This window comes from Bos indicus, chromosome 16 (genome assembly GCF_029378745.1).
Source record: "Bos indicus isolate NIAB-ARS_2022 breed Sahiwal x Tharparkar chromosome 16, NIAB-ARS_B.indTharparkar_mat_pri_1.0, whole genome shotgun sequence".
NCBI classification, from domain to species: Eukaryota; Metazoa; Chordata; class Mammalia; order Artiodactyla; family Bovidae; genus Bos; species Bos indicus.
The window spans coordinates 45,722,090-45,749,628 of NC_091775.1; the positions used below are offsets into that span (position 1 = coordinate 45,722,090).

Genomic DNA, 27,539 nt, shown 5'->3' on the forward strand with positions numbered 1-27,539 from the left:
AATTCACCTGTGCCCTCTCTGTTTATCTTTTTCCAGGAAGCAGGGTTCTTTTTTTTTTTTTTAAGCAATATTGAAGCTTAACTATTATTATCCTTACATTTAGTAGTAATCATAAACAGAGGCACTTGCAAGAATTTGTATTTAATCTTCCCCACAATGGTGACAATCATGTTATTAATCATAGCGATATTGTTTACCTGACACTGTGCTGAGTGTTTTACTTGCTTGATTCATTTCATTTTACTTTGTTTGGAAACAGTCTTGACCATACAGAACTGTTGCAAGTGCAGTAGAAAACCTCTGTTTAACTGAACCATTTGAAAATAATTGTCACCAGGAGGCTATATCACACTCTAATAGTCTGTGTATTTCCTGTGAACAAGGGCATTTTCTTACATAACCCCAATATTGCCTTCAGAATCAGGAAATTGTCAAGGAAACATTATTGCCCTGGAGTTCTCAGACCCTTCTGAAGTTTCTAAACAAAAGGCTATAGCAGAAGGAATCCAGTGCAGCATTACGTGGTTAGTTGTCATAGGTCTGTTCAGTCTCTTTCAATCAGACAAGTTTCTCCTTCCTTCACCATGATGTTGGTACTTTGGGAGATTATCAGCTAATTGTTTTGTAGACTGTTGCTCACTTTGCATTGATGATGTTTCCTTCTCATTAGATTTACATCATATATCTTTGACAGGGACACTGCAAATGTGTGTTCTTTTTTCTACATCCTGTTGTGTTATACAATTCTAGTTTGTCCCATTACTGGTAATGTTCATTCTCATTTGTTGAATAAGGTGGTATTTGCCAGGTTTTGCAATTGTACAGTTTCTCTTTTTCCTTTTACAATTGATGACCATTTTGTAAGGTAGTTGCTTTGAGACCCTGTAGATACCTTCTTCCTCATAATAGTTTGAATTATTCATTTATATCAGGGTGGACTAATGGTTGCCGATTAATCTGTTGTAATTGTTGTTCAGTTGATATGTCTTTTGTGACTCTTTGCAACCCCATGGACTGCAGCAGCCAGGCTCCTCTGTCCTTCAATATCTCACAGAGTTTTCTCAAATTCATGTCCATTGAGTTGGTGGTGATATCTAACCATCTCATCCTCTACCACTGCCTTCTCCTCTTGTCCTCAGTCTTTCACAGCATCAAGGTCTCCTCCAGTGAGTCAGCTCACATCAGGTGAGCGAAGTATTGGAGCTTCAGCTTCTGCATCAGTCCTTCCAGTGAATATTCAGAGTTGATTTCCTTTAGAATTGACTGGATTTCTCTCCTTGCTGTCTAAGGTTATAATCTGTTACTGTCATTCACTTTGAGGTCCCATTTTGGTGAATAGTACTTAGGAACCCGGATCAGGTTCTCCGTGTGTTCACTGCTTTGTGTCATGTTCTCAGGCCTCCAAAGTGAACAGGGCTCGGAGGCTGAGGGTCAGGGAGGTAATGCATGCTGTGTTTACACCTACATTTCTGTGTGTGTCTGTCCGTCCATGAGTTCATACCAAACTTTCCAATTCTAGTCTAATACCACAAGGTTCTTGCTAATTTTTTTTTTTTGCTTTTCCTTATTTATAATTATCTCATCTTTAACAGTAGAAAATTTCATCTCAGTGTCCTATCTTTACTTCCAGTTTCCTGTCCCAGACTCTGCTCTCTCTCACACATGGACGGATTTTGACTTCTTGAGCTGTAATTTTAGTAGGTTTATCGTTTGCTATTTCTTAGTGTGACCTCTAGGAATCAAATTTGTAATATCATCTGTTCAAGGTGTGTGGGATAACGATTCCTACTGCCATGCAGTGAATGCTTACTCTTAGATTAATTATTTTGTTCCTGTAAAGGCTCAGTTAGGTTGGCATTATCTTTATTTTATAAATGAGGAAAAATTGATATTATATTAAATAGATGCCTAAGGCATACAGTTAGTAAACAGGAAACCCCAATGCTGTTTGACTCAAAACTTTGTGCTATTAATTTCTATGGTTTCATCATAGATTGATTCATATACAACATATTTTCTTCTGGCTGTTTTGGGAAATAACTTTGTTTTTCTAATAAAGAAAAACATGTACCTACTAAAGAATAACTTGACAAATTTAAAAATTAAAGAAGCAAAAGTGTTATAATGGTAATTCTATAAATCATATTTGTGTTTTTCCTTAAATATATATCTTTGTGCTTGTATAGGTATTTGTGTGTATATTAAGATTATAATTAATATGTTTATACATAATGTACAAGTAATCACACATTCCTCTATTTGTCCATCTTCTTCTGCTAAGAACATAATTCCATGTTATGAAACATTTTACAAACATTTGTGACGAGCACCTTGTATATACCATCCTAGGGATGTGCTGTAATTTTTCTATTCAGTTCATATTATTGGACATTTATGGTTTTCTCATTGTTTAAATAGCGTGATCAAAGAACATTGTGACCGTCCTTTTTCAACATAAATATTTGTACTTCAGCTGAAAAGCGAGTGTGAGTGGATTTTCCTTATTTCAGTGAATTTGGATCTGAGACATTTCAAAATTCACTTCTGTTTTAGTGAAGTCATCTTTTCTACTCATAATGGCTCATGGTCTTTGTACAGCTTTTGGGGACAAAAAGCTGGAGCTGCATATAAATATTCTCTGGTTTGCTTTTCCTGTGTCATCACATTTGAGCTCTCGAAACATTCACCAGAGGTGGCAGGAATTGGAGACAGTTGAGAGACAGCATATGTATTTGGAAACACAGCCTACTAAAGAACTTTAATAGGACCAAAACCCAGATTTGATCATTCCAAAAACCCTTTTGCAGTGAACATCTACAAATACTGCATAAAATACCACAGAACTTTTAAATGCAGAGCTGAGCTCACAAGAATGAAGAGAAACTAAAAATTTTAGGAGTCGGAGTGAGAGGAATTGAGTCATTTGCTCATCTTCATGCAGATCTTTGGTTTTGACACTCAGCAGGTATAGGAGATGAGGTTTTGATTTCAGGGGTTTAGGAAGTTGGAGCTGAGAGCCTGTGTGAAGTTAGGGTCATCAAAGGTCTATTCTTTTGGTGGAAGGATAAACTAGTTAACATATCTGGGACTAGAGGAAAATGACAGAGAAACATGTCTAAGTTTGGGACTCCAGACCAAAAAAGGAACAGGGGGAAGAGATCGAGAAGTCGTCTTATAATTCGTAACTTTGGGCCTTGCTCCCAAGACTGCTAAGTCACTTCAGTCGTGTCCGACTCTGTGTGACCCCATAGACAGCAGCCCACCAGGCTCCCCCATCCCTGGAATTCTCCAGGCAAGAACACTGGAAGGGTTGCCATTTCCTTCTCCAATGCATGAAAGTGAAAAGTGAGAGTGAAGTCACTCAGTCGTGTCCGACTCTTAGCGACCCCCTGGACTGCAGCCTACTAGGCTCCTCCATCCCTGGGATTTTCCAGGCAGGAGTATTGGAGTGGGGTGCCATTGCCTTCTCCATGCTCCCAAGACAGTTTAGGCTTAAATTTGCACTCTTGAAAAATACAAGAACCCCATCATGAGAAGATAATATAGAAAGCCACCCTGGACACCTGACAGAAGCATGTGCAATTTTGGGGGAAGTACATGCCCTAATTCAAACATGTAGACTATGTACAGATAAAATATCTTTGACTTCTGAGCTCACTGTCAAAAATTACAAAATGTTGGAAGAAACTGTGTGTCATCAACTTGAATCAGATAAATGGTAAGAATGTCATTGCTAGAACTGTCAGAAAGAGACTGTATACTAGGCTTAAACAAAATAGAACTTTAATTTTTATGTAAGCATAGTCTGAAAGGAAGCAGTCCTAGGCTGGTATGAGGCTCTGCATCACCTCTGTGATCCTTAACTTTAGCTGTTAGTTTGTGCTCAAGGTGGTGATGGAATGGTAGCCATAACACCCAGATTTAAGGCTGGAAGAAAGAAGGAGTAGGTAAGAAATGCATGCCTTCTCCCTTTAAAGGCAGTTTTCATAATTTAGACAGAACTTCTCCTTTTGTTCTCATTAGGACAACAGGAAAAAAAAATTAAACTCATGCTTTACAGGTGAATTCTACCAGCCTTCTAGAGAATGGAGAAAAATGGTGTAGGTTTCCCAAGTTATTTTATGAGACAAGTAAAACCTTTATTCCAAAACCAGATAAAAAAGTAAGAGTTATAGATCACAAACATGCATGTAAAGTGCTTAAATAAAATGTGGGGAAACGGAATCTGGCAAAGCATTAAAAAATACTCAAGTTGGGTTTATAGAATACACAGATAGTTTAATAATTTATCTGTAGCATACTTTATTATTTTTTTAACATATTAAAGAAGAAAAAATATACAGTCATCTTGATGGAGAAAAAGCACTTGATGAAATTCAACACCCATTCAGTGTTTGTGGGGACAGGGACGGGAGTACCTCTTAGCAAGTCAACTGTAGAATGCAGCTCCCTCATCCTGACAGAATGGTTACTGAAAACCTACTGCAGACACCACCCTTAAAGGTGAAGTGTTGGAAGTATTTTGTCTAAAATCAGAAACAACAGAAAGACTCCCATCACCATCAAGAGATGAAAAAGAAGCTATGTGAGGATTGGGAATGAAGAAATGAACTTTTATTAAAATGATGCAGTATTTTTACCAGAGGAAAATCTATGAGCTAATGATTAGATGTGGTAAGATAAATCAGCATGTATGCTGGCTAAAAGATCAACATAAATATAAAACTCAGGTCCATTTCCATACACCAGGGACGACTTCAGAATAAAATTTTAAACAAGCTGTTTCTGAAACCTTCTCATCTCTTAAAAGGAAGAGTAGTAGTACTACAGTATTGAAGAGTAGTAGTAGTAGTACTCTTCAGTACTTTAATCAGTAGTACTGACTAAATGTCAAATAGGGTATCTTTCTTCCAGTGAGTATTTTTCTTTGGAGTTTCCTGAATATTAACTTTTCATTCCTGTTTCTTGCTTTTTAACTTCTTGTTTGTAAATAAGACATTTTTCTATTTCTGGAGAGTACCAAGCACTTTAAAGTCTAAGAAATTTCCATATTATAGCTCTTACTTTACCTTTGATAAACGTAAATTTTCTGCTCACCAAAAATTAGAATTATGGTGGACAGAGTGATTATTCAGTCAGTTTTTATCTAATAAACCTTTTTAGTTTTAGAAAGAATCTATTAGTGTAATATGTGCATTTCACCTGCTTGGCGCCCCTTTAATCTGTTTAGAAGTGTTCATCTTTGACCTGTTGATCACTAGGGATTAATTGGAGGAGAGAGGACTAGGAGGTCTGGGATCCAGAGACAGTGTATAGGTACCAGGGTCACAGGGCTTCTGGGAAGACCCAGCACTTGGGTGTCTGTTGTGCAAGTTGCTTGAATAGCTCTGCAGGCAGCCAGATGACGAGTTAGAGAAGCATAGTGGCAGAAGTTGAGGTCCAGGCAGGTTGTCAGGAGTGAGGAAGCATCTAGTAGGACTTCCCCGAGAGCTCAGTTGGTAAAGAATCCGCCTGCAATGCAGGAGACCCGGGTTCGATTCCTGGGTTGGGAGGATCCACTGGAGAAGGGAAAGACTACCCACTCCAGTGTTCTTGGGCTTCCCTTGTGGCTCAGCTGATAAAGAATCCACCTGCAGTGCGAGAGACCTGGGTTTGATCCCTGGATTGGGAAGATCCCCTGGATAAGGGAAAGGCTACCCACTCCAGTATCCTGGCCTGGAGAATTCCATGGACTGTATAGTCCATGGAGTCGCAAAGAGTTGAACACAACAAAGCAACTTTCACATTCAATGTTCAAGACAGCTGAGGGAGAAAATAAGTCCTGGGTCTTGGAGGCCCGTAAGGACTGAGCAGAGTTCCAAGGTGTCCCCAGCGTAGGACCATGCTTGGTCAGTGGAAATCAGGACCATTTCTAGAATTGGAATGTGTGGTTATAAGGGGTGCATTAGCTTACTTACTTTTCAGGTCTCAGGGCTCCTTAATTTTCTCCGTTGAGGAGGAGAGTTGACCCCATATTCTGAGGTTGGATTGAACTTAGAGCTGGGTCTTCAGCGGACTCAGTTTGAGGTTTGTGCTGTGGTCTGTGGAATGGTTCCCATGGTTTTTCAGAGTAATGATAAATTTATTAAGTTGTTATTTTATTTGATTTCTTCAAGCAATTTAGGAGCTTTTATGGGGCTTCTCTTGTGGTTCAGTCAGTAAAGAATCTGCCTGCAGTGCAGGGGACCTGGGTTCCATCCTTGATTTGGGAAGATCCTGTGGAGAAGGGAATGGCTACCCACTCTAATATTCTTGCCTGGAAAATTCCATGGACAGAGATGCCTGGCAGGCTTGGAGTTGCAAAGAGTTGAACATGACTTAGAGACTAAATGCACAGCTGGGTTTTAATTCAGTTGCTCTTAGTTTAAAGAGCTTTTTTTTTCTCTAGGCAGTTTCTAGTCACACACTTTTGGGGACATGTTACCTTTCATACCAGTAGGGAAGATGATCTTCCAACCTGTAGATACTTGTTTCACATTGTAGGTCAAAGGTAAAACTTGTTTAAGTGAAGTCTTGTGTTACAATTTTTTTAGCATGACAAGAGTTTTTCATTTTATCTTAGTCTCAGTTCAGTTTATCTGAAAGCGTAAACAGGAGATCCAAGGAAATGGAATGGATCCTGCGTTTACTTTGGGAATCTTGAGGACCCTGTATATTCTTTTAAGCAGCTTTTAATTTTTCCACACTCAATTACATTAATGGCAAACAGAATTGGCACTGTTCTTTCCTACCCTCTCTAGTCCTTTATAAATTTGGGGGAGTTTCATGGTATTCCTTTTCAAGTTTACAAATGGAAACTAAGCCCACATACACATCCAGAACTAGGATTTCTTATATGGCTGACAGCCCAGCTTCTGTTTTGTTGAAAGTGGAGGTCAAGGGTGAGGGCATAAAATGTGTTTTTCAGGATTTGAACAAAAAATGTCTGGGCTGGTACAGACTTGGATACTTTTTAGTGCTCAGTATGTCTATGTGACTTTAGAAATTGCTTCTGATTAAATTTTTACATGAATTTTGCTTCATAGGCAGTGTTCTAAAGAGTTGCCTCCAGTTCTGAATCAAGAGACCTAAACTGATATTTTTTAGGTACCTGGGTGTTCATTGGCCTCTCGATTTGAACCTTCGTGGTGTTTTTATTGTTAGCAGTACATTCCTTTTGCTAAGCACCCCTGGTTGGGTTTGTATCACTTTAGATGTTTTGTGTCTTATTTAGGCAATTTTAGAACTTCTTATCTAAGGGAGCTTATACTCTTTGTATAAAATCCAGTATTGTTGAGCTGCTCTTCAGCTATACTGTCCACTCTGCGCCTGTGGCTGTGATGATACCCAGTACTCCAGAACTTGGCCAGAACTGCTTGTATATCCTTTCCCCAAACGTGTACAGTCTTCCACAAGAAATTTGTGGGGTTCTTTCCCTTATGTAGCTGCCACTCTGTTTTTAGGTAGATGCCAATATTCTGTTCATTAGTCTCATGTATAATCACGCATATCTGTGCTTTTTAACTCTGTTTCTTCATCTTGCTATTTAAAACCATAATTTATCTTTGAGAGAAAAAAAAAGACCAAACAGAACTTGCTGTTGTCTAGACAGTGCAGGGTGTTTGTCTGCAGCCTGTGGGTGGCAGGCCGGCGAGGCCCCTGGAGTTGGCTGTCTGGGATCCCCTTTCCGCGGCCCCACTTCCCTTCACACTAGCTTGGTATGCGGGAGAAGCTGCAGTCTGTTGGCTGGGCTTTATTTACGGAAACAGCAGGGTTGAGATTGATTGCGTGGAGAGACAGTGTATGGATGAGGGAGGGTCACAGCACATGCTCAGTCCTGTCAGTGTGAGGGGGAAGTTTCTGCGTTCTGCGTGAAGGCTTAGGTCATAGCACAAGCTCAGTGCGAGCTCCGCGAGGGCTCTCAGACCGCATGTGCCTCCATTTTGAGTTGTGAGAGTAGAAAAGGGCAGAGTTTCCACAGTAAGTGGAGGTGCAGGGACACAGCTAGACTCACCAGAGCCTCTCTTAGTCATGGATGATCCGTTCAGCCCCTGCAGGTAGGCGTTCTCTCTCTGGCCTCCCGGAAGGAGTGTGATGGTTTGGGCTGTCGTCTCTCACTTCTGAGGATGTGTATGAATCATCTCATCATTCCTAGTGCATGTTTCTGAGAGCCTTGCATTCAGCCCCGGCTGGCCGTGTAGGTGGTAGAGCAGAGTGTGAGATCAGAGCTGAGAGTGGGGTCTGCTCAGAGATGCACGAAGCAGATGTAGAGTGTCTTAGATCTCTGTCCTCTTCCCCTTTCCCTCACCCCTTCCTCTCTGGTGCCGATTTAAAGCAAGCCTCACTGGGTCCCTGCTGCAGAGCCCGTTCACCTTCGGCACCTGCAGAGCAGACCTGCAGGCTGCCAGGCTGTGTGTGGCTGGGGGGGACGCCCGGGCCCAAGAGCCGCTCTGTTTGGATGTTTTAGGGAGGGTAGTAGGTGGGCAGCTATTGGTTGCTTTGAAGGTGGGTGGAACTTGTTTTGATTGAGAGCCTGTTTGCCAGAGCAAATTATAATTCTTGCGATCTTTTCCCAAAGTCTGAAATAGTGCATACATTTTGACATATGCAGGTTTTAGATTGTGGTTGCAACAGTATCAGCTTAAAATGGATTTTTAAAGAAATTAATGGTTATGGCATGGTATTTTCTGTTGCTTCCAAAGGAAGCAATCCATTCTTTCTTTTGGAGCTGGTGGAAAATTTCTTGGCAATTAAAAAAAAATGATATTCAGTGACGTTTGTGTTAGATATTGAGGTTCCAGGTTTTTTGTTTGTAATCTTTGTTTTCGGAAAAGATGGCATTTGTCCTGTATGTGTATTTTGTCATGTGACTTTCGAATTCTGTAGGAAAGGAGTGACAGGAGGAGTCACTGCCTGAGAAGGTGGAAGCGTCGACAAGGCCGGGCCTTGTGCTCCCTCTTTGACGGCCCCGGGCACCAGCCTTTCCTCTGAGGAGCGGCTGTGCTTTTTGTGCGTCCTGTTGGCAGACCAGGCTCAGGTGGATGGCTCTCACCGTTGTTGACTTAGGGAGCCAGTCATGATAAGCAGATACAGGACAAGTTGAATTCTGACCCAAGTAGATAAGAAGTTTTTGAATTTTATCAATTGTCCCTTTTTGTTTCTTCTCTTTTTCCTTCTGATAGAAGTTGGAAAAAATTTTGAAGTGACACTTAAGTTTTGTGCCTTTGTGAGGATGACAGGAAGCATACGACAGAGAAGACTGTGCAGATGAGAGACTCTCACAGGACCGGAAGAGTGTCCTGTACCTCAGTGACAGAGGAATTCTCCCTGTGAGCTCCTCCTGTGTGAGCGCGGAGCTGTGCATGGTTAATACCTATATGAGGAGGCCCTGGTTTGGGTGGTAGGTTAGGAAGGCTGACAGTACGTTCCAGTCAACAAAAATATTATTGAGGTATAACCTGGCTCCTAGCAGTTTCACTTTGGGGTTGTGATTAAGGAGGTGAATTATACAGGGATGATTTAAGGTTATTGCAATTACCTGCTGTTTTTAACTCTTTTCCCATTCCTTTGAGGGCTGTCATTGCTTTTGGTAATTGGGGGCTGATGGCCAGTTTGACCTTTCCCCATCCCAGGTAGCACTGCTTCTGGAATTTGCTGTCTTTCAGTTCTTTTAGAAGCACCTCTACTCTTCCATTCTCACCTCTCCTGTGAGTGTGGAGTCCTCCGTTCTTGAGTCTGGAGGAGCTGGATGTTTCAGCCTTGCTTTCACATGTGGGAGCCCTGCAGGACTCAAGTTTCTGCCTCATTTCAGAAAATCTACTGTTTGAGTTAGAGGAACACTTGTTAAGAAAACTGCGTTTCTGTCATAGGTTGTTTAATTCTCCTTAATTTTTTTTTTACCTTCGGCAGATCAGATGTGTACAAGAAGCTATAGGGGTAGCCGGACCACCTCTGGCTGGGTCCTCCCACTCGGCTGGCCGCTGGTCTGTGGAGCTCGAGTGTGGCCAGCTCATTAGACCACGAGGTCTTGTAGTAACTACTGGGATCTGTGCGGACCCTCTATTGTTAACAGTTGAATTTCTGTTTCCAGTCCACTGAAGTAAGTCATTAGAGCACTGTTTTACGTGCTGTGCATTTGTGCCACATGTTCCCGTCTTGGGAAAATACTTTTGGGAGATTACTTGCTGACCAGCTACCTTCTGCTCTGAGGCTTGTCTGGTGGTGGTGGAGGTGGGGGTGAAGGTGCAGCACATGGGGAGTTGTCCCTTGTTGGGAATATTGTCTCAGCCCTGGGTGGTGTGGACTTGGAAAGGAGGCTGGTGAGTTGCATTGTGACTTACTGTTCCTGTCCTGCTGCATATCAGGGATGCTGGGGAAGACACCGTATGTTTCCAGAAGAACGTGAAAGTAAAAGCTTCCCCAAATATTACCATGTTACTAGCTTTTCTTGTCATCACGTCAGCATCTTGAATCAGAGTCTGAGGTTGATCCTTACATTCAAAGTGTTCCTCTGTCAACATAAATTTTGCAGAGCCTGAGAATCTGCTTACGATAGATTGCTGCCCTTGACCACTTGCTAGATTCTGTTGTGTTAGCCTAAGAATTAATCAAAAGAACCTGACACCTGCGACCTAATATCTACTGTGTCTGTGAGTCTTCAGTCATTTGTTGGTCCTGATCCTTTTTCCTTCTGAATTAATTTTTCATTTTATATTTTGGTCATTACTGAACTGAGTTGTCCTTCAAACAGAAAAACATTCATTCTAAAGATGTAAAACATCATGTCTGACAGAGTAAAAAGAACAGTATGGGCAAAAGGGAGATTTGAAATTATGCGTGTGTTTGTGAATCTCCTCCCAAACTGATGGTCATCTGCCTTCAGCAGTTTGTGACAGGCAAGGAGTCAGGTTCTTGAATATATCTTTAAAGCAAATCTGAAAGAAAATGAATTGAGTCTCTTTAAGCTCTGTGAAACTTTGGATTTAAACTAAAAAAGTCCATTTTAATTCAGTTGGGATAATTGGACTTTCTATCAGAGTTCTCTGAACTATACATTGCTTGTGGCTCTTTGATTGATTGTCTTCCTTACTGGACTGTAGAGTGCCTGAGATGGGCCTCTGGCATGAATATGCTGAATTAAATGAGTGGCGTCTGTGGTAAGAGAGAAAACTCCATCTGGAGCTGAATGATATGGTTCAAATTCTACTTAGTAAGTGACATTTGTCATACTGAACTTCTGTTTTCTCATGGGTGATGGGGGTAAATATTCCTCACAGTTGTTATAAAGATTGGAAGCAAGCCATATGAAAGTGCTTGACACATAATTGCTCAGTGTATTTTTGTTATTAATTCAAAGTTCAAGTCTCCAATCTTGTGTAGGTGTGGTTAGCTTAACAATATCTGTAGTTGTTGGTCAATATGTTAGATTAAGACCATCTTAGGAATTGTGTTAGCAATTATGGTAATTAAATTAATGACCAATATGTTTGGCCAGGCTCTTTAGGTGTTAATGTTTTTCTCAAAGTTTTAAAAAAGGCTCTACTTCCATGTCATGTAGCATTTGGCGCATGCACTAGTACGCAGTGTTCTTTTCTGACCATTTTCTCTAATGGAGAGGGAGGAGCATGTGTAGGCTAATACTTGGGTCGCCAACACTGTCGCCTCTCCCTCCCCAAATTCACACCACTGCAGTGGCCAGGAGCAAGGGGGTGGTCCTTTTCTAAAAAAACAGCATTTTCTAGAGACTTCCCAGGAGGAAGAGAGAGACATTCAGATGGGTGTCGTAGACACACTTTCTTTGGTCCGAAGTCTCTCTTTTTCTGGGGACACTCTGTTCCTACATATTATAGGTTGATATCAGTGTATGGAAAGCCAGCAACATTTTTGGTCAGGAAATAGGCTTAATCTTTGAATACTACTCATTATAAATTATGGTGGGATTTTAAAATAAAGTTGTTTTCTGAACTGCCATGTGTGTGTTGTGGTGTGTGTGTGTGTGTGTGTGTGTATATGTATGTATATATGTATGTATGTTTGTGTTGAGTGTATGTTGAGTGTGGTCCTTACAACTGTTTCCTTCACATCATCATAGCAGGTGATGACAGTAAAACCCACGAGGAGCCTGAGGTAGGGTGGAGTCACATGCTGTGGACAGATATGCTGCCTGGTGGGAGACGGGGGATGGAACAGACAAATAAGAACTTTAGACAGTAGAACAAGGTCTTGGTAGTGATTTGAAACTAGATCCTTTCTCACTCATTTTTTTTTTTTCTCTAAGTTTATTCCATTAAAAAAAACTGATACTATTCTGGGATTATGTTTTTCCCATTTCTCAGTATTCTGATCCCTTTTTTTCCCCCCAGACTTTAAACTTTTTACTTTGTCTTGGGGTATAACTGATGAACAATGTTGAGGTAGTTTCAGATGTGCAGGGAAAGGACTCAGCTCTACATATATATGTTATCCATTTTCCCCCAAACTCCCCTCCCATCCAGCCTACTACCCAACATTTGAGTAGAGTTTCTTATGCTATACAGTAGATCCTTATTGGTTATCCATTTTGAATGTAGCACTGTCTCACATGTTATTTAAAAAAAATTTTTTACCAGTTTTTTCCTGATATTCATATTATTGTGTGGAGGCCATATTTACTGCATCTTGTTATCAGCATGGAAATTCTTCTTATTCCCTTAGCTAGTGCCTAAATTCTCGGTTCTAGATTTCAAATTATATTTACGGGGAATCTATTAAAAAAGAGCGACTTGAGGTCCTTTGTAGTTAACTCACTGGGACCCCTCAAAAGAGCACCTTTATCTCTTCCACCTTGGTTTCTTCTGTTCAGCTAGAAGGCTAGGATCGGGGGCCTTTTAGGAAGCTTCCATCAGAGAAAATTTCAAATACTATGTTCTGGATTTTAATGAATTCCTGTCTTGACCTTTGCATTTGTGTATGGATTGGAAATGTTAACTCTTCCAAATGTTGACTAATTTACTTTGAATGAATCCTGATTTTTTTTTCCTTCTGGAAAGTTTATCAAGCCTGTCTTAGATTAATTTGCTTGGGAGGGGAGTATACTCTCACAAATGAATTTTAACTTTCAGTGAAGCACTGAGTTGCTATTTAGTGGCTAAATGAGGGCTCCCCTAGTGGCTCAGACAGTAAAGAATCTGCCTAGAGACAGGTTCAATCCCTGGGTCAGGAATATCCACTGCAGAAAGAAATGGCTACCCATTCAGGTATTCTTGCCTGAAGAATCCCATGGATAGAGGAGCCTGGTGGACTATATAGTCCATGGGGTTACAAAAAGTCAAACACAACAAGCAACTAACACTTGCACTTTCATGGCTAAATGATAGTTGAGTTAAAATATTGGAGTCACTTATTAAAATAAATTTTTAATTTTACATAAAGTAAATAATAAAGTTTTATTTAATAAAATTTCTAATAAAATGAAATTTAGTGACTGCCAAAGGCTCTGGAAAGTAGTAGTTGAGCTAAAATCAGACTTAGTTCCTACCCACATGGTGCTTTCAGTCAGGATAGCCATCGAGAGAAATAATTACACAAGTGAAATATAAAATCCTGACTGTGACAGAGACTGAGGGAGAGGTCAGTGATGCTTTGGGAACCCCTAATAAAGGAACTGTCTCCCTTTCTCACTCTTGCCAGTGCTTGCAGCTAATAATAGTCCTGACTCCTGTATGACAGACATGTATCAACTTCTTTTCATGGATCATCTTTCATTTTCATAGCAGCCTTGCAAAGTAGCCTTTATGAATTTGATTTCAGAGATGGGCTCAGAGAGATTGAATTGTGTCCTCAAGATTACACTTAGAGCTGACAGAACCTTGATAGTGAAATTTCAGTCCAGCTTCATTTGACTCTAAAGTCTGTACTCCCCCCAGCACCCAGGCATCTGGACTCAGGTGTGTCTAACAAGTCTTCGCTCCGGGCAGTGAGGGCGCTCAAATCATGGGGCATCCTGGGGACATGCAGAGCACAATGATTTTACTCACGTTTTTGGATCTTACACTGAATGGTAATATGTTATGGAGTAGAATATAAATGAAGGTGAAAGAGGAGAGTGAAAAAAGTGACAAACCTAGACAGAGTATTAAAAGGCAGACATCACTTTGCTGAAAAAGGTCTGTCTATGGCACCCCACTCCAGCACTCTTGCCTGGAAAATCCCATGGACGGAGGAGCCTGGTGGGCTGCAGTCCATGGGGTTGTGGAGAGTTGGACATAACTGAGTGACTTCAAAATTCACTTTTCACTTTGATGCATTGGAGAAGGAAATGGCAACCCACTACAGTGTTCTTGCCTGGAGAATCCCAGGGACAGTGGAGCCTGGTGGGCTGCCGTCTATGGGGTCGCACAGAGTCCAACACGACTGAAGCGACTTAGCAGCAGCAGCAGTCAAAGCTATGGTTTTTTCAGTGGTTGTGTACAGATGTGAGAGTTGGACATAAAGAAGACTGAGCACTGAAGAATTGATGTTTTCAAATTGTGGTGCTGGAGAAGACTCTTGAGAGTCTCTTGGACTGCAAGGAGATCCAACCAGTCAATCCTAAAGGAAATCCACCCTGAATGTTCATTGGAAGGATTGATACTGAAGCTGAAGCTCCAATACTTTGACCATCTGACGTGAAGAGCCGACTCATTGGAAAAGATCCTGATGCTGGGAAAGATTGAGGGCAGAAGGAGAAGGGATTGGCAGAGGATGAGATGGTTGGATGGCATCATCAACACAATGGTCATGAGTTTGAGCAAACTCTGGGAGATGGTGAAGAACGGGGAAACTTGGCATGCTGCAGTCTTCAGGGCGGCAAAGAGTCAGACATGAGGTAGCAACTGAACAACAACAAAAACAACAACAAGAATATAAAATTTACATTTTTTTTAAAGAAACTATGTCAGACTTCAAAGAAATTTCAGACTTATTGGAAAGACTGCTTTAGAAATATGTTTTCATGCTGAAGAAATCTGAGACACCCACCATGCTGTTGTAGTCTTCCTTCTTATCAGTCCTTTTTCAGTCCTGCCTGCCACCTTTCTGAGAAGAAGTGATTCTGGTAAATTGTCTTTTGATTTCCTAAAATTTGATGTATTTCATTCTGGACCCATAGTCTATCTCTGTCGTCACTTTCTGAATGAGCTAGTAGCTAGAGATTCTAGTCTTTTTTCTGTTGATTTCATGTCAGTCTTCCTGTTCAGCTTGACACCCTCCAGAAAAGATGAGAATGATCTACTGTCCGAGCATTCTGATATGAAGGACGGATAAAGGAAGATGGCACTGTGATTTCATTCATTCACAGCACCAGCCACAGAGCAGGGTCTGACTTGAGAGTTACTGGTCCCAGCCTCTGGGGAATGTGCCAGGGGGAGGCCATGCATTATATTCTGTGTATGGATTGTGATGGAAAGTAGCCATGAAGGCTGCCTGTCAAAGGCCTCTGTTCTACCAGCTTGTGTCTTCTCCCCATGACTGCAGATCCTTGTCCCTCTTCTTTCCCTGTAGATGCAGATTCTTGTCTTAAGCAGTCACCATGATCACATAGAGATATTTGGGGGTCTTAAGCAAACATTCACAGACCTTGGCCTTCCTCACTGCATCCCTCTCTTGGGGGCAAGGCGTGGTGTTGTCCTGGCTGCTCTTTTTTTACAGCCAGCGTGCTCTTCTCAAGGAGCTTCCTGCATCTGGCCAGGCACCCCTGCCTCATCTCTTCTGCATAGATGCTTCTCCCTGTTTGATATTCAGTTGCAGGCTCCCTGCTCCTTTCTGTCCATTCCCTGTTTACTTCTTAGACTAAAACGTTTCCATGGTAACAGGTTACTTTTCAAAGGGAACATCTTGTCATTTTATTTAATCCACTGCAGCTGAAGAGGACTGAAATATTAAGTTGTAGTTGCCATGGACACTGCTTTGTTACATCAGTTTCTTTTGTGTCAGATTTCATATACAATGAATTTCTTTCTATTTTTTTAAACTCAAGGACTAAACACAATGACTTACCATTATTGTTGTAATTTGGCTTATGGGACTATTTTTTCATATTCCAGAGCAAAGATGTGTAGAATAATGGGGATTAAACTCAACTGTTTTGAAATATGTATATTATTTACATTAGTGGCACAGAGAAATACTTCCTTTCTGGTGAGGATGGTGATTTTTTTTTTTTTTTTGTAGTGTGCTTCACAGCTACGTATGTCTCAAAAAGGATGACCCCACACCAGATATCTCTAGTAAATTACAAAGAAAAAAGGAATATGAATCTCATTGCTTATTAACTATGGCATTATTTCTTCAGTAATTTTTTCAGCTGTTTGGAGTATATTTTTTAAAATTTATTTTTAAAATATTTATTTATTTGGCTGCACTGGATCTTAGTTGTGGCACGTGTAATATAGTTCCCTAACCAGGGATTGAACCTGGGCCGCCTGCATTGAGAATGCAGAGTCTTAGCCACTGGACCACCAGGAAAGTCCCTCGACATTCTCTTCCGAGGGGCTCTATTTGTCATTTGTTCAACTTTTTCATGTCTGGCTTTCTTTCTTATCCGTAGTCTATCTGTGATGCACCATTCAGTTAACCTGTTGTTTTGCTTTAAAACAACTTTTAATTTTTTAGTTTTATAGGAAGAGTGTCAGAGAAGGCAATGGCACCCCACTCCAGTACTCTTGCCTGGAAAATCCCATGGATGGAGGAACTTGGTAGGCTGCAGTCCATGGGGTCGCTAAGAGTCGGATATGACTGAGCGTCACTTTCACTTTTCACTTTTATGCATTGGAGGAGGAAATGGCAACCCACTCCAGTGTTCTTGCCTGGAGAATCCCAGGGACGGGGGAGCCTCGTGGGCTGCCATCTATGGGGTCGCACAGAGTTGGACACGACTGAAGTGACTTAGCAGCAGCAGCAGGAAGAGTGTTCCCATGTACCTTTCACTCACATCCCCAGTAGGTATGTATAGAACTCCAGTGCAGCATCAGAACCCAGGCCTGGGATGTTGGTACAGTATGTGTACAGTTCTGTCACATCTCATCGCAGGTATAGCTTTGTGTCACCACAGTCCTAATCAGGATCTGTTCTGTCATCACAAAGATTCCACTCCTTCCTTTCTCCTCCCACCATTCCCAACACCTGGCAACCATCTCTATAATTTTGCAATTTTGATAATGTTATGTAAGTTGAACTTTGATGGATTTTTCACTTTTAACATGATTTGTAGATTTAAGAAAAGCTTTTTGATTTTTGTCTTACTTTGATACTGGAAATGAACATAGAACTGAAGTATGGAAAGGGCTGTGTCTTCTCATAGTAATTCTGTTTTTAATTAGTTGTGTAATATTGGTTCAGTAACTTAATCACTCTGCCATATGGAATGTGGAGCTCTAACTTTGTAATCAGCTAAACTTGAATTTGAATCCTGGTTTTTCCAACCTGTTACCTGTGTAATCATGGGCAAGTTATAAACTCTCTTTGCTTCAGTTTCCTTATCTGGACAGGTAGTAATAGCACCTACTGTGTAGGGTCATCATCCTTAAGGTTAGATAAGACAATGTCTGAAATTTGCTGAGCTCAAAATTCCTGGTACATCGAAAGTGTTCATTGTGTATGTTAGTTTCTTTATCGATGTTACAATTACTACCATTACTATTATCTATTAAGTCAGGATACTGCCTCATAGAGTTGTCAAGGAATAATGAAATAATGTATACCTGGCATTGTTGTTATGTTTGTTTAGTCTGTAAGTCGTGTTTGACTATTTGTGACCCCATGGACTGTAGCCTACTGGGCTCCTCTGTTCATGGGATTTCCCAGCCAAGAATACTGGAGTGGGTTGCCATTTCCTTCTCCAGGGGAATCGTCCCATCCTGGGGATCAAACCCACATTCTTGTGCATTGGTAGGTGGATTCTTTACCACTGAGCCACCAGGAAAGCCGTGCCTGGCATAGAGAGCACTTAGTGAGTAGTAACTAGTGTTATTATTTCGCTTGTATTTGTCATACAAGTATGTTGTTCAGTCACCTGGTCGTGTCCAACTCTTTGTGACCCCATGGACTGTAGCACACCAGGCCTCTTTGTCCCTCACCATTTCCCAAAGTTTGCCCAAGTTCATGTCCACTGCATCAGTGATGCTATTCAGTCATCTCATCCTCTGACTCTCTCTTCTCCTTCTGCCCTCAATCTTTCCCAGCATCAGGGACTTTTCCAGTGAGTTACCTGTTCACATTGGATGACCAAAATACTGGAGTTTCAGCTTCAGCATCAGTTCCTCCAATGAGTATTCGTTCATTTAATGGCTTGCCTTGAAAAACAAACCGAGATCATTCTCTCATTTTTGAGGCTGTACCCGGATACTGCATTTCGGACTCTCTTGTTGATTATGAGGACTACTCCATTTCTTCTATGGGATTCTTACCCACAGTAGTAGATATAATGGTCATCTGAATTAAATTCTCCCATTCCCATCCATTTTAGTTCACTGATTCCTAAGATGTTGGTATTTATTCTTACCATCTCCTGCTTCACCACTTCCAGTTTACCTTGATTCATGGACCTAACAATCCAGGTTCCTATCCAATACTGTTCTTTGCAGCATTGGATCTCTCTTTCATCATCAGACACATCCACACTGAGCATTGTTTCCACTTTGGCCTAGCTGCTTCATTCTTTCTGGAGCTATTACTAGTTCTCCTCTGCTCTTCCCCAGTAGCATATTGGACACCGTCAGACCTGGGGGACTCATCTTTCAGCGTCATATCTTTTTGTCCTTTTATACAGTTCATGAGGGTCTCACAGTAAGTATACTGGAGTGGTTTGCTGTTCCCTCCTCCAGTGGACCACGTTTTGTCAGAATTCTCCACTGTGACCTGTTCATTTTGGCTGGCCCTACACAGCATGGTCCATATCTTCATTGAGTTATGCAAACCCCTTTGCCATGACAAAGCAGTGATCTGTGAAGGGGTATACAAGTATAAGATACCTAAATTTAAGGTAATATGAGGGGAAACCCTGAGGCAAGGGTAAAGATGTACATCGATGTATCTTGCATTATCCTGGGATATGACTTCCATCTTTGGTTTCTTATTGCATATGGAGTATCCATCACCTACGTGTGAGATTTACTACTTATATATTAGCTATTGTTGCTTATTGAAGGATTAACCTGTCATTTTCTCAATTAGGGCCCTTTTAAATTTTAGCCACCAGCATATTTTTAAGAATTTATTCCAGTGAACATTCATTGGACAGTCTTGTTCTTATTGATCCGTTGGTAAGTTGCTAAGTCATATCTGACTCTTCATAACCCCATGGACTGCAGCCTGCCAAACTCTGCTTTCAAGCACTATCTCCCAGAGTTTTCTCAGGTTCATGTCCATTGAGTCGTGATGCTCTCTAACCATCTCATTCTCTGCCGGCCCCCTCTCCTTAAGCCTTCAATCTTTCCAGTGTTAGGGTGTTTTCCAGTGAGTTGGCTCTTCCCATCTGGTGGCCAAAGTATTGGAGCTTCACCTTCATCATCAGTCCTTCCAGTGAATATTCAGGGTTGATCTCCTTGCAGTCCAGGAGATTATCAAGAGCCTTGTCCAGCACCCTAATTCAAAAGCATCTGTTGTTCTACACTCAAGTTAATCCCAGTCCCCATGACTTCAGAAAGTGGCTGCAGACTTTACTTTGTTTTCCATTAATATGGATGCAGTGTCCATTCTCTTCCTGTGAATTTCTCTGTGTAACAGTGTCAGAGTTCTTAATCAAGTTATATGTGTGAACATCTCTTTTCTTCAACAAAAGTATAATATTTCACATTGATGGGCTGGAGTGAAGAAGTGTAAGCGAACAGGGTAACAGGTAATACAAAACAGGAAACAACTCAATCTTCGTAATTAGTTAGGCCCCAGAATTTTCTGAATTTCATAATGTATGATATGAATAACAGTGCTTCTCACAGCTGGTTTGTGGGCCCCATTATTACTTTTATCAGATCCTGCCCTTGAGTTCCTTGTGATGAAATGGGAAGCAACATGAAAGACCAGAAGGTGCATACCAGCAGACTCGATTTGTTTGTTTCAGTCCAAAACTTAACTAGCTACTTCTTTCATGGAACACCATTTTTATTTGAAAGAATAACTGATAGACTGTGGATACACACTTGGGTGCTTGGTGGACATTTTCTTGATAATGATCTTGGTGAGCCTGCCATTTTAAGGAAAACAGCTGTTTTCCCAATGCAAGATTGGAGCTTTCAAGTAATAAATAGAATTTGGAAAAAGTTTTACCCACCACTCTGAGCTTAACAGCTTCTATACATTAACAGACTTTTCTTACAAGATGTATGGTAATACTAATGAATGTGATTTTAAAAAAACTATTAATATTTGGAAGATCTGCAAACCTCTTTGTTGTTCAGTCGCTAAATCGTGTTTGACTCTTTGCGACCTCATGGACTGCAGCACACCAGGCTTCCCTGTCCTTCACTGTCTCCCAGAGATTGCACAAACTCATGTCCGTTGAGTCCATGATGCTATCCAACCATCTCATCCTCTGTTATCCCCTTCTCTTGCCCTCAGTCTTTCCCAGTATTAGGCTCTTTTCCAGTGAGTCAGATCTTCTCATCATGTGGCAAAAGTATTAGAGCTTCTTGAACGACTATTTTCTATCTAACAAGTGCATGACAAAATCATGAGTGGAAAATCCATCAAAGACCAATAAGATTTTAACGTACAAAAGTCCAAAAATTCATTGATAAGATTTTAGAGTAACACTGTGCAAAAGACCTTTAGGAAACAATCTCATGTTGAGTTTTGGTGTAGTATCAAAAAGAATATCCATAATTATCAAAAAGACTAGTCAAATGGTCTTTCCTTTCTTGGTTATGTAATCTGTGTGAGGTTAGTTTTATTTTTTTTCATATACTTTAATCAGAACTCATTGCAGCAGACTGAATATGGAAGCAGATACAAGAATCTAGCTGTCTCCTATAAAGTCACATCTTAAGGAGATCTGTGAGAATGTAAAACAGTGCCTCTATTTTCATTGTTTTTTTTGTTTAAATAATATTGTTTTTCATAAGAATGTGTTATATTATGTCATGAGCCTGTTGTTACATTAAAATAAGTAAATATTTTGAAACTTCTCAAAAATATAGCTTCCTTAAGACTTCAATAACTTTAGAATTAAAAGATTACCTAAAACCAGAAAGTTTGAGATTTGCTGTATTAAGTAAAAGGAAAAATGTAGTAGTCAGCATAAGATGACTGAATGTTTTCTACAGGCTGTTGATATTGCATTTAAATAATTCTGGTGATTTTTATCAATTGTGCATTCTAGCAGTGTAGAAATACTCATGTAACCAAGGAATTTCCCATTTGCCTTGAATGAGTAGTAGTGCCAGACAGGTACTGTATTCGATACTGGGAGAATACAGAAAAGGGATGAAATCTCAGTTTCTTTACTAGACAGTCCCAGAATGGGTGGAGGTAGATGTCCATTAGTCATGGCAGAATGTCGCCTGCTGGCACGAGGTGGGAACCTCAGAAGGAGCAGTCGGGCAGGGAGGTGGCAGCCGAGGACCTTAGAACATAGAGCATGGCTGCTATTGGGAGAAGGAAGGACTGAGATGTTCGGGGGATTCCAGATCTAGCTGAATATTGGCAGTTTCCCAGGAGGAAGCCTACTTTTTCTCTTCATTTTAGTTCATATTCTGACAGTTTTTGTGTTAGTTGCATCCAGTTTTCTTTAGTAGCGTATATCACTATCTACCTCTTTTTCTCTTGGACTTAAAAATATTTCTGCAATTTATTCTCTATCTGTGAGTTCCTGGAGATGGTAGGCTCATGCCATTGTATTGTCTGTTTACCTTGGATCCTAATCTCGCTCAAATACAACTTTGTTGTGTCTCTTGCTGGGAATCCCTAATGTTTAAAAATTGCATGTTATAAACACTTTCTTGTAAAAACTGATTTTTAATTTTAAAGGATTCTTTGCTTTATTTTGTGCTTTTCAGTCCACTCATTAATAAGTACCCTTCGTTGATATAAAAGAGAGAAACTGACTTCTCATTTTGGCTTTCCCAACATTTCCCAACATTATTTTTCTCACTTTGTGTCATTATTAGCAGTATTAACAGTTATTAGTCTCCTATTTTTATACAAATAAGTGGGACATAAGGAGTTTTTTATGAAGTATTTGTGGGGTTTTAGTATTGGGGATTTCCTCGGTAGCTCAGCTGGTAAAGAATCCTTCCTGCAATGCAGGGGACCCTGGTTCAATTCCTGGGTTGTAAAGATCCGCTGGAGAAGGGGAGAGCTACCCACTGCAGTATTCATGGGCTTCCCTGGTGGCTGAGACTGTAAAGAATCCGCCTGCAATGTGGGAGACCTGGATATGATCCCTGGGTTGAGAAGATTCCCTGGAGAAAGAAACAGCTACCCACTCCGGTATTCTGGCCTGAAGAATTCCATGGACTGAGGAGCCTGACATGTTATTGTCTATGGGGTTGCCAAGAGTCAGACTCGACTGAGCGACTTTCACTTTCAGTTATTGTGACGCAGTTCTTTTTTTTTTCTTTAAGATTTTTGATGTAGACCATTTTTAAAGTCAGGATGAGATGGCTGGATGGCATCACTGACTCAATGGACGTGAGTCTCAGTGAACTCCGGGAGTTGGTGATGGACAGGGAGGCCTGGCGTGCTGCGATTCATGGGGTTGCAAAGAGTCGGACACGACTGAGCGACTGATCTGATCTGATTTTTAAGTCTTTATTGAACTTGTTACAATGTTGCTTCTGTTTTATGCTTTGTTTTTTTGGCTGTGAGGCATGTGGGATCTTAGCCGCCTGACCAGGGATCCAGGCCACAACCCCTGTGTTGGAAGGCGAAGTCTTAACCGCTGGACCACGAGGGAAGTCCGTGTGGCACAGTTTTGAGCTAAATATGATAGTTCTGGTTTATTAACTAAAAGAAAAAGCAAAAAAAAAAAAACCCATCTTTGAAATAAAAATGAACCAGGATTGTTTGTCCTGAAATTATCCAGGACTTAGCAGTGTGTGGCAGTGATGGGAAGATGCTTCCATAACCAACCACTTGAGAACCCTGGCCCAACATAGACCTTCTAGAAGAACCTGAAAGTTGAGCTGTGGGGCACACGTTGCTATGTGGGCTGTGGCTGAAATTTTCGGAGATGATACATTTGGGCCAGACCTGCTTCTAGGCAGGCAAGCCTTTGGAAAGTATTTAGAAATAGAGGAGAGAGCTTTTGGCAACGAGTTTTTGCTTTTAGCTAGTTATAAAACAGAAATGGTAGGTAACACTGACTGCCTTTTTTTTTTTAAAAGAAGTACTCAGATTAAAATAGCCTCATGGCCTTTGTGGCTCCTCTACGTGCTTCCTAAAACAGCTGTTTGTGATCCTACGTAAAACCCCTGGGACGTCAGCTCTGCATCTCGGGTGGCCTGTGAGTTAAAGGCAGCCCCTCATGCCAGCCTTTCTCCCACCCTGCCTCTGTCCCTCTTTTTCAGTTTCCTGCCTCAGCGGGGTTTTGGTCCCACTTGGGAATCCGCCTCTGCCCTGATTTTGGGCTCCTCATCTCCTTTAGGGCTCTCTCCCCTTCTTGAAGCCTGCCTAATTTTGATCACTCCCCTGAGCATTTCTACCGTTCTGAAATGAATTGGGCTTATGAACATAGTGATTGGACCTGTTCTGGTGTCTGGGGCACACCTGCTGCCTTCCTAGGTAGACGGATTGTGGATTGTAATGATCTTAAGGAATCAGACCACTTTATTTTTGTTGGTCTTCTCTCTGGTCTTCTCTCAGCTCATACTTGCTGCCCTCTTTGCCAAAATAAGACTTCATGAGAAAAATTATCAGATTGAAGGAAGTGCTGGACCTGAAAGAAATAAGTTTTTCCAAAATTCATTTTATAGCTTCAAAACCAATGGTGTGTGTGTGTGCATCCACGTGTGCGGGGGTGGTGGAGGTATCAGATTCATGGGAGAAAAGCCAGAGACTGGGCTTGCTTTTTGGTCTTGGCTGTTCTGCTCTTCAGCTTAGTCCAAGTCAGCAGATAGTCATCTAGCAGCCCTCGCTGCAGAAAAGACTTCTCTGCCCACTAGTGAAAGCTCACAGGTGACTGTAAGACTCAGGATGTATCACTGGGCAGGGAGAGGGTTTTCCCGAGAGAGTCAACAGATAGCCGTGATGGGAAGAAGTCAAGGGTAACGGAACTCTGGGAGGCGGGGCCTGCATTTCTTCATCCACAGTGTATACACCCTGCATGCCCTGTGAGGGCCTGGCATGAAAAGACCTTCAGTGAATATTTCCAGGAATGAAAAGGGGAAGATACCCCACACTTCTAGGATGTGTGAGGTGACATGGGAGGAGATAAAGCAAGGTTTCGGTGAAATGCTGGTTTTCTGAAGGAGCCTGGGCGGTTTGGATTTGGCACCAGGGAGGGCGAGTGCAGCAGATGCAGTGAGAATGTCATGGGAGGGAGACGGTCCATCACCTCCTGGACCTGCTGGGCTCATGCCCGCACATCCCTGAACATCTCTGCTCCACTTCACTTTGTTAAAAAGGCCTATTCTGACTGCCCTGTATAAGGAACTGTAAAAGCTCATTCTTAACCACCCCTTTAGTTCCGTGACCCATATCAACACCTGACCTATTATTTGTTCTTTTGCTTTTTAATCCAAATTAGAATGAAAGTTCCCGTAAGCCAGGAATATTGTTATTTTCACTGCTTTATCCCCAATACCCAGGACAGTTCCTGTCTTGCAGTAGGTACTTAAAAAATATTTGTTGAATGAGAGAATGAATGAATGACCCAGTGTGTACACTAGGAATCATAAACTGTCTTGTTTATATTTTAATTAAGTTTATAGTAGGGCACCCTGAAATATTTTGAAAAGAAGACACATGGATTGCGATTTGTACTATAGGAATGTCCATCTCTCTGTGGGGTGAAAGGAGGATGGTATAGAAACTCAAGGCAGGAAGCTGCAGTAAAAGGGCTTTTAGAAGAAAAATGTTGCATGTGGGGTTGGGGCGGGAGTGTATATGTGCAGGCAACATTACAAATAGTGGGGAAGCTAATTCTTCCTGTGTTCTGCCTCTTGAAAACATGTGCTTATTTATGTCAGAACTATGCTCTGCTAACCTGATGTGCTCTTTTCATGACAGGAGGCTGAACAGTACCCAGGGAGAAATTCGTGTTGGTCCTAGCCATCAGGTAAAGTGAATTTTAGTAACTTCTTTAATAGGTTTTTATTTCTTATTATTCATCTGGTCCTTTATTCTTTTGAGCAGAAACTTAGAACTGTTTTTATGCTATTTGGAATTTTATATAAATGAAGAGATTTATTTTTTAAAGACAACCACATACTTTTAAAAAATTATGGTAAAGTATATACAATCTAAAATTAACCATTCTGACCTCTATAAAGCGAATGGTTCAGTGCCTATAAATACCTTCACATCATTGTGCAGCCAATCCGCAGAACCTATTCGGCTTCCCAATCTGAAACTCAGTTCCCATTAAACAGTAACTCCTCATTCTCCCCTCCCCTCATTCTGTGGCAACCTCCCTTCTCCTTTGTGTGTCCACAAATCTGACAGCTATAGATACCATATCAGTGGAATCAGCCAGCATTAGCCCTCCTGTGTCTGGCTTGTTTTCTTAGCATAAGGTCTTCAGGGAGCTCCCACATTGGAGCATATGTCAGGATTTGATTTCTTTTTATGGCTTAATTGTTCATTGTATATATGGTTGTTGATCTGTCAGTGAACATTTGGTCACTGTGGGCTTCCCTGGGGGCTCAGCTGATAAAGAATCCGCCTGTAATGCGGGAGTCCTGGGTTCGCTCCCTGGGTTGGGAGGATCCCTGGAGAAGGGAAAGGCTACCCACTCCAGTATCGTGGCCTGGAGAATTCCATGGACTATATAGTCCATGGGGTCGCAAAGAGTCGGACACGACTGAGTGACTTTCACTTCACTTAATGCTTTCATTTAGCTTTTTAAAAACCCCATTTCCTTCAGAAAATTCAAAGTGATTAAGATGTTTTGTAAGCTGGAAGCTTGTTGAGTCATGACCTGTGCTCTTCCATGTTTTATTCAGTTTACTAAGACTCTGCTGTTCTGTTTGTCATCTTGTCTTTTGATCTCTATATCAGGTAGGATGCTTTGACAGAGAGGGCCAGAACACTCTGGCTGAACATGGCTGTTCATGGTCTCACATATCATCACGTCTGGTCAGAGAGGACCAGGCTGCGCTCCGCTCTTCTCCAGTTCTTGTGATTTGGTGTTCAGCTATACCCATGGGCTGCCTTCTTCCTTAGGCCAGGAGCTGAACTTGATTCTAAGATATACTTCTTCCGTTCACATTATCTCTGATGTCAAGCTTCATTGTACATCCTGCGGTGTGATTATAATTTAATTGGCAGCATTTCTTCTTTCTCAATGCATTTAATAGTGGTTCTTACAGTGAATGAAAATGCAGCAAATGTTGAGAGGAGGGAAGGGATACACACTGCTCTCCTTTCCCCTTAGTAGACGGAAGATTTTCCTGGAAGGTTTCCATTAGTCCCCACATGTTATTGCCATGGGTGGGTCATGTGCCTATATCTAGACTTGGGAAAATTGCTGTCTTGACCCATGGTAGCCATTACATCCTAGCAATATGATGTGGTGTCAAGTGAAGAGGCAAGAAGAGTTACTGACTGGAGGAGGGAGAGGGGGAAGACGGGAGACAGTAGAGCTGAAGGATGGTTCCTTGCTGGAACCAGATGCACGTTCTCATCTTTGAAAGTCTACAGCTGGAAGATTCACATATAGGGGACTTTCTGTATGTAGATTCACTGTCTAATTGGACTTGTTACTTAGGTTCACACTTTAAGATGGTGATATGCTAATCCTGTCATCCCTTCCTTTATTAGCTGATCAACTTTTCTCTTGTCAATTTTTGATTACCTGAAACACATAGGAAAGGCAGGATAAATGCTTGTATCTTTCCCTCTTTTTACCAGTTGGTTCTCTAACAACTTCCATTCGTCATCAATGGGTTTAAAATTACTCACATGCTAACCAGATGTTGTTATTCTTACTGATGAGATTAAATTATCCATTTGGGAGCTAGTAGGTTCCTTTTCCTGCTGTCTTCTGTGTCCTTTTCACTGGACCCCCATGATCTTTGGTTAGAGTATATTACCTAGTATGACATGATTTTTTTGTTCTCTTATATATGTTCTCTGCCCTAGATCTGGAATGAAACTTTTGTAATGACCCCTCATTGTTTTAGTGTAGGGCTTCAGATGGTAAAGAATCTGCCAGTAACGCAGGAGACTTGGCTTTGTCCCTGGGTTGGTTAGTAGAAAGTGACATTTTTTGGTTGGCTGCTGCCCTGTTCATTATTACTGGGATAGATACTATTTTCAGGCCTTTTCAGAACAGATTAGGAAATATGCTTTCCCCTCACCGCTTTTCTTTTTTCCTTAATTTATTTATGTTTTAGAGATAATATAGCATG

General features: G+C 41.2%; 1 protein-coding gene and 1 non-coding gene across 7 annotated transcripts in view; one reads left to right on the forward strand and one right to left on the reverse strand.

The window, feature by feature from the left end:
• The window catches only part of RERE (arginine-glutamic acid dipeptide repeats), a 415,138-nt gene that overhangs the window by 264,304 nt on the left and 123,295 nt on the right, over nucleotides 1-27,539 (forward strand). For 5 of the 6 annotated variants that reach the window (XM_019976073.2, XM_019976075.2, XM_019976074.2 and 2 more), the window contains one exon: nucleotides 25,198-25,246. In XM_019976073.2, coding sequence (XP_019831632.2) covers nucleotides 25,198-25,246 — 49 coding nt within the window. Of the gene's footprint in view, nucleotides 1-3,387; nucleotides 8,076-25,197; nucleotides 25,247-27,539 lie in introns of those variants that run through there. The other variant, XM_019976076.2, reaches the window with a different exon arrangement.
• On the reverse strand, nucleotides 16,428-16,500 carry TRNAE-CUC (transfer RNA glutamic acid (anticodon CUC)). Its single transcript has one exon. It is a non-coding gene; the product is annotated as a tRNA-Glu (tRNA).